This window comes from Dipodomys spectabilis, unplaced genomic scaffold (assembly GCF_019054845.1).
Source record: "Dipodomys spectabilis isolate Male_0828 unplaced genomic scaffold, ASM1905484v1 ptg000018l, whole genome shotgun sequence".
Lineage (NCBI taxonomy): Eukaryota > Metazoa > Chordata > Mammalia > Rodentia > Heteromyidae > Dipodomys > Dipodomys spectabilis.
This window is the reverse complement of record NW_024870695.1, coordinates 10486400-10493969: the sequence shown is the minus strand read 5'-3', so window position 1 is coordinate 10493969 and position 7570 is coordinate 10486400. Positions and strand designations below refer to the sequence as shown.

Genomic DNA, 7570 nt, shown 5'->3' with positions numbered 1-7570 from the left:
AAAAGCTAGAAATAGTGATGTGGCTCAAGTGGTAGAGCACCAGCCTTGAGCAAAAAAAAAGCTAAAGAATAGCACTCAGGGTCTAAATTCAAGCCCCAGTACACACACACACACACACACACACACACTCACACACACACATTTTTAAAAGCCAGCCCATCTCATACATGAGGTAGCACGCTATTCTAAATCCCTCCCTTTTTTCTAACAACCTTAGTTCTGAAGAGTGTGGCAACCTTCCTCTCGGGAATGTACTCTTCTTAATTTGCCACCCCCCCCACCGCTGCACCGCCCCCCACATCAGAGTTGTGGGTCTAGGACCCAGGATGTGCCTGTAAAGGAGGGCTTTAAGGGAGGGTATTTAGACTTTGTTTACCCCTCTAACCCATTCTCCAGACTTTTTTTTCCTCCGGCCTCCTTGTTGCTGGCTCCCCCTTCTCCCGGTTTTGGCAGACAGGCTGACATCTTAGGGTGTTCCCAGGGAAAAGGAACTCTGAGTCGCGGGCCCAGCTCCAGGCGCCCCTTCCCCCACGGCTCAGGCCAGCTCAACCCCCGGCTTTAAGGTAGCCCCCGAGATGGTGAGAGGCCCTTAGGGTTCCCGCCCCTCCCTCCTCCCCTCGAAGGCCGGGGAGCCCTGGACCCCGACCCCTCCCACCCAAGGGGAAGGGGACGACTAGACTTGGGGAGCCTCTGCTGAGAGACCTGAGACAGTCCGGGGCGCCACACAGTTGGGCCCAGAAAGTGGATCTTGGTTCTGGGGTTCCTAGGGGAGCTGTCCAGCCGCTCGGGATGAACGGGATAAGAGCATGGGCCAACGCCCCCAAAGGCGGAGGGAGCCGCGGGCGCCAGGCGCGGGGAGCGGCGGCGACTCCCCCTCCAGCCCGCCGGCCCCGGGCGTCGCCCCCGCCCCCCACGTGGCCGCAGCCGTCCCAGCCCCTCCGAGGAAGCGGCGCGGCTTCCTGCGGCTCGGGCCGGGGATATAGGCGCCCCCGCCCGGGCCCGGCTCAGCGCTGCCCCGCTCCCCGCCGACTTCGCCGCGCGATGGCTTCGCTCCGGGCGCAGGGCGCTGCGGGCGGCCCCCGACTCCCCGCGCTCCGCGCCGGGCTGCCGGCCGCGCCCCGCCTCCTCCTGCCGCTGCTGCTGCTGCTGGGCGGTGAGCACGGCGTCCCGGACCCGGGTGGGAGGTGAGGGAGGCCCCCGGGGAGGGGGCGGGGAGGAGGCTGGATTGCTGAGGCCAGCACCGGGCCCCGGGGTGCGAGTGCGGACCGACGTGCAGAGCTGAGCTGTCCTTCAGATGGCCCCGGGGGCCCCACCTCTGGGCGAGTGAAGGCTTGTGGCTCCCCACTTTGGAAGAGTTGGGGCACGGGCCAGGGCCTCGGGGAGAAGTCCTAGGAGGCCAGGGGTGGGCAAGGAGGGAGGGGGGTGGGGGCCGGCAGCGAGAGGGAAGCAGCTGGTTCCAGCCCCCACCCCCAGACCCCCTTCTTGCCACTAAGTCACCCTTGGGCCCAGATGGATTGTTTCTCTCCCTCTACCAAGGTGGCCCAAACTTCCCAGGGGCTCAGCTCCTACCCTTTCAAGCAGGCCCAGACTCCCACCATCCCCACCCTTCCCTCCTAATTTCTTTCCACAGCTGTCTTGAATCCTCAGGACTCTCTGGCTCAGCCTTTACCCACCCTGGACAGCTTGATGTCAGAAGGTGGGTACCCCCAGACTATGGGAGGGTGACCACAGCCTTCTCTTGTGAAAGGCAAAAGGAGAGCCAGTTCAAAGGCAAGATCTCTTTCCCACAAGGGAGACCCAGCCCCAGTGGGTGCCCCCACTAAACTCTCTGTTTGTGATCTTTTCCTCCTCTTATCCCACAATGGTCCTAGCCTGGTTTGAGCTGGCCCTCCCCACATGGGGGCAAGAAGAACCAAGACAAGGTGTATATATGGAAGAGCTTTTAAGGCTGGGATAGGAAGTGATGGGCACATGGAAGTCATTAAGGGCTTCCAGATGCAGGAAGCTCTCCTCACCCACAAATGTCTTGTTAGGGAAACTTATGTAGGGACTCCCATAATTGAAGTCAGGGGCTTCACCTTGAAAGTACACGAGCCTGAGGATTTGGAGGGAGGGCCAGGGGTGTGATCATTGTGTAAAATCTGTACCCACAGGAAAGATGGTGGAGGATTATGAGACAAATGCTTTACACTGCTGGAACAATTATAAGACTCTAATGGACTCCATTGAAAAGGATTGGTGTGATTGGACCAAAATCAGCAGGTAGGGGCAGTCCTGGAAGTTGGCTCCTGCCAGGCCAGGGATTGGGCCTCCTCCTTGTGGGTGAATAGGGGACACTGCTCTCCCTAGACCCATTCCCTCACTCACTCAAGTCCTCTACTGTCCTCAGGCCTTACAGTGACCTGCAGTATTGCTTAGAGTACAACGCAGAGGAGTTTGGCCTGGGTTTCCCCAATCCCTGGGCAGAGAGGTTCATCTTTAAGACTCACCTGATTCACTTTGCCAACTGCTCCCTGATGCAGCCCACCTTCTCTGATCCTCCTGAGGATGTACTCTTGGCCATGATCATAGCCCCCATCTGCCTCATCCCCTTCCTTGTCACTCTTGTGGTGTGGAGGAGTAAAGACAACGAGGCCCAGGCCTAATGTGGCACAAGCTTTTCAACGGTGATCTTTCTCCCCTTGCCAACAACCCCCCCCCCCTCCCAGTTACGTCTCCTTTCTGCCCTTCCCTCATCCCTGCTGCAGATCCTTGGATTGGTAGAAATGGAAGCCAGGTAGGATCATGGTATAATTATATTTTGTAATCTTCAAAATAAAAATTCTTTTTGTACAATGGCCCCTCCCTAGTGGGGCCTGTGTCCTTCCCATAATCCAGATCATTTCTTAAGACTGTCAACTCTGGAAGATGGAACTGGAAGCATCTAGATGTTCTCACTGTACTGTTCATTTCACCTACCTCCACCTTTACTGCACCCCTATACTCTTTCCTTGCAGGGAGGGGCCTTTCCTGCCCCTATCCAAACTCAGCTCCAGGAAATAAGCAGGAAAAGACTCCCTTCCGGTCTGGACTGCAGCTGGGGGATTGTAACTGGGGAGGTGTTTGGAGGCAGGGCAAGGGTGGAGTCTCTGCTGTGACTCCTGCAAGAAAGAAGAGAAGCTGCCCCTTCTTCGAGCCTCTTTATACTCTCAGATTCTGGGAAATGGACATCTGACTAGCAATGGTAATCCATCCCTAAGAACTTCAGGACCGAGGCCAAAGACATTGGGGGCAAGATTCACCACTCCACTTCCAGGTCTCTGGTCTTTATTCCCCATTGTCCTAAACGGGGTGTGGCCTGGAGCCTGGCTACACACTGCCCCCTGGTGTCCATTGAAGCCAACAACCATATGTGTATGTGATCTGGAAAAGGCTCAGGACTGAGGCATTATTAGACTTCGGTAGTGAGAACCAAGTTCCTAGTTGGTATATTAGCTTTTCCATTGCTTGTAACCAAAAAAAAAAAAAAAAAAACCTGATAAAGGACAAAATATTACATTGGCTCATGGCCTCCGAGGGCTCAGTCCATGGTCACTTGGTTTTGTGATTTCTGGGCCATGGAGAGACAGAATATCATGCTAGGGAACATGTCAAAGCAGAGAGCTACTTACTTCATGATGGTTGGGAAGCAGAGAGAATACACAAGAGGCTGTGGATAAGATAGGACCTTCAAGGGCATGCCCATAGTGACCTACTAGTGACCATTCAGTATGAGCTCATCTATGGATAAAACAATTAATGAAGTCAGTGCCCACATGATTCAATCGTCCATCATTAACACCACTAGCTGGGGAGCAAGCCTTGAATACATGGCCCTTCTAGGGGGACATTTCATCTCAAAACCATACAGTTAGTGGAAAATGATTACAGGGTTGGTATATGACAAAGGTTTTTTTTTTTTGTCTGGGCCTGGGCGCTGTCCCTCAGCTCTTCAGCTCAAAGCTAGCACTCTACCACTTGAGCCACAGCGCCACTTCTGGTTTTCTGGTGGTTTACTGGAAATAAGTGTTTCATAGACTTTCCTGCCTGGGCTGGCTTTGAATCCTGATCCTCAAGTCTCAGCCTCCTGAGTAGATAGGATTACAGGTATGAGCCACCAGTGCTTGGCTTGACAAAACTTTTAATGGAGTGCATTCCTCTAAGGGAGAGAGTAGAAAGGGGGATGTGTAGGATGCTATTGTAGTAATCCATACCAGAGAAAATGAATGCATGCACCAAGGAAGGAATGAATGGAAAATAATTATAAAGTAGGGGATATGATTTAAAGCAATAAAAGGAAAACTTGGATATGAAGAGGGGAAGGTGAGGAAATGAATGAATTAGGCTTTGAACTTGAGTTACTAGGACACAGATGGCAGCAATAGAAAAGAGTCATTAGGAGGAGGAGGAACTGGCCTAAAGAAAAGGATTTGTTCAAAATAATTTAAAAATGGAACAAGTGGTCATGTCCTACAAAGATTTAGCAATGGGTGTGGCTAGGGTGGAAAGAGATTGGATCTAGAAATGTAGGTTTGGGAGTCTTCTGCACAGAAATGGGATGTGAACCCATAGGAGGGATGAGAACTAAGAGAGAATGTGCATTGAAAAGAGGGTTTCAGTTTGACTCCTAGGAAATACCTTTAAAGAATGAAGGGGGGTGCTGGGAAGGTGGCTCAGTGGTAGAGTGCTTGCCTTGCATGCATGAGGCCCTGGGTTTGATTCCTCAGTACCACATAAGCAGAAAAAGCTGGAAGTGGCACTGTGGCTCAAGTGGTAGAGCACTAGCCTTGAGCTGAAGAGCTCAGAGACAGTGGCCAGGCCCAGAGTTTAGGTCTCACAACAGACCAAAAAAAGAAAAAGAAAAGAAAAGAAAAGGGCCGAGCACTGATAGCTCACACCTGTAATCCTAGCTACTTAGGAGGCTGCTATCTGAGGATCGAAGTTCAAAGCCAGCCTGGGCAGGAAAGACCGTGAGACTTCTATCTCCAATAAACCACCAGAAAACTGGAAGTGGCGCTGTAGCTCCAGTGGTAAGCGCTCGCCTTGAGCTGAAGAGCTGAGGGACAGCGCCCAAGCCCAGAGTACAAGCTCCATGACCATCAACAACAACAACAACAACAAAGAATGAAGGGGAAGCTGGTGTGGTGTCTCATGCCTAGAATCCCAGCATTCAGGAGGGTCATAAGGTTGAGACCAGCCTGGGCTTCATAATGAGACCCTGTCTCAAGAAAAAAACAAAAAGAATGAGAAGGGCAAATGAAAACAGAGGGAAAGATCAGAGAAACAGTAGCAGAAAGGATAAAATTATGTCATAGGAACAAAGGTAATGGTGATATCTGAATAACCATTGTCAATGTGCATTCATTCAGCAAATGTTTTTAGTTATATTGTGCCAAAAACTGCACCATGAAGGAGGGAGGAAAAGGTTAAAGGATAGGAAAAAGAGGTGGAAGGTTGGGGATTCATAGGTATGTGTGCATGTGTGTGTATTCATGTATAGTGTGTGGACATATATGTGTGTGTATAGTGGTATGTGTGCCTGCATGTGTATGTGTGTGCTGGTTGGAACTGGGACTCGAACTCAGGGCCTGTGTGCTGTCCTTTAGCTTAGTTCACTCAAGGCTGGTGCTCTACCACTTGGGCCACACCTCCACTTCCAGCTTTTTTGCTGATTAATTGAAGATAAGAAGTCTCTAGGATATGTTTGGCCTGGCTGGCTTTGACCTGGGATCCTCAGATCTCAGTCTCCTGATTGGCTAGGATTATAGGGTGAGCCACTGGCACCCAGCTGATATACATATATATATTTTTTTTTTAATTGTGAAAATACTGTACAGAGGTTTTACAATTACATGGGAAAGATAATGAGTACATTTCTTATCAAGCATTGTAGCCTCCTCCTTTGTTTCCCCTTCCTATCCCTTCTCATCCTCCTCTGGTCCCCCCACCCAACTCTCCCCCCATATATATTTTTGAATAGAGATATTCCCATGGTTGTAGCCTGAGAAAGAGAAACCAGGAGAAAGGGGAAGAGCTAAGATGATACAGAGGTCCTAGAAAAAGTTGGAAAGGAGAAACAAGAAGATGCACCAGGGGCTGGGAAGGTGGCTCAGTGGTAGAGCACTTGCCTTGCATGCATGAGGCCCTGGGTTCGATTCCTCAGCAACACATAATCAGAAGAAAAAAAAAGCCGGAAGTGGTGCTATGGCTCAAGTGGTAGCTGAAGAGCTGAGGGACAGCGCCTAGGCCCAGAGCTCAGGCCCCACAACTGGACCTCCCCCCCCCCCCAAAAAAAGAAGATACACCAAAGATATGCCTTATGAAGAGACATTTCTTCCGTTGAAGCAAAATGAAAGAAGGAATAAAAGTGGAGAGTAATTTTCGAGGGCTACAATAAATATGGTGAAAGATGAGGACATTGAACGCCTGGCTTTACTCTCATAAAACAGGAGTAAAAGTCACTTAGTAGGAAGCAGAGAGGTGGGGACAAGTGGAATGGCTTGATGAACATGGAAAAAATCTGAATAGTTAAATTGAGGGTCGTAAGAATCAATGAAAACAAACAGTCATGGTGTTGCCCGGAGAGTCTAGTAGTGAGATTAGACAGGGAGTCTAGGGCTCAGTAAACATCCATTGATCCTGCCCCCTACCCCTTGTCCCAGGATTTCTCCATAGCCAAGAGCTATGGCAACTAGCCAGCTGGTAGGCAAGCAAGAAGGTAGAATTGAGTAGTCTGGGCTGGATAAGAAGTCAGGTGAGGGGCTGGGAAGGTGGCTCAGTGGTAGAGCAGGCTTGCTTTGCATGCCTGAGGCCCAGGGTTCGATTCCTCAGCACCACATAAGCAAAAAGAAAAAAGCCAGAAGTGGCGCTGTGGCTCAAGTGGTAGAGTGCTAGCCTTGAGCTGAAGAGCTGAGGGACAGTGCCCAGGCCCAGAGTTCAGGCCCCACGACTGGACCCCCCCCCCCCAAAAAAAGAAGTCAGGTGAGACCTCGAGGAGTTCTTGGAGATAGATGATGGTAGCTCCAGATCTTTGGAGGGAAAGAGCCATTGCTAAGTGATACAAGCTACAAAATATGCTCCCATGGGTGCTGCAGAAGACTAAGAAATGGTAGAGTCAAAGGACATAGGAATGGAGGAGATTACGGGATCCTGAGAGTTTAAATGAAAATAAGTGGCCCAATCCAGTTTCAGTTAGTGTGGTGGCTCAAGCCTGTAATGCATAGGAGATGGGGATTTCATCTCACTGGCTGGACTCAGTTGTGCTTGCCTGTTATCCCCACTACAGGAGAAGCACAATGTTTGGATGCAGTGGCTTATTATCATCTCCAGAGACCCTGAAGAGGAAGCACCAAGAGGAGAATGGCAGCATAGGCTTGCCTGAGCCTAAAGGGAGACCCTTTATTGAACATAACCAATGCAAAAAAGAGGTTGGAGGCATGGCTCAAGTGGTACCGCACCTGTCTTGAGTTTAGTCCTCAGTACTGCCAGGGGCTGGGGGATAATAGTTAAAATTAATTAAATCCTAGGTCAGTGGAAACAACCATATCCTGGT

The 7570-nt window shown here is 50.8% G+C and overlaps 1 protein-coding gene across 1 annotated transcript; it reads left to right on the top strand.

Annotated features, from left to right (window-relative positions):
- Positions 1-997: 997 nt before the first annotated feature.
- Positions 998-2837, top strand: Ramp2 (receptor activity modifying protein 2). The gene is made up of 4 exons (XM_042671379.1): positions 998-1153; positions 1631-1696; positions 2154-2262; positions 2390-2837. Exons 1-4 carry the CDS (start codon positions 1042-1044, stop codon positions 2643-2645), a joined length of 543 nt encoding a protein of 180 aa, XP_042527313.1. The 5' UTR covers positions 998-1041; the 3' UTR covers positions 2646-2837.
- Positions 2838-7570: the final 4733 nt, after the last annotated feature.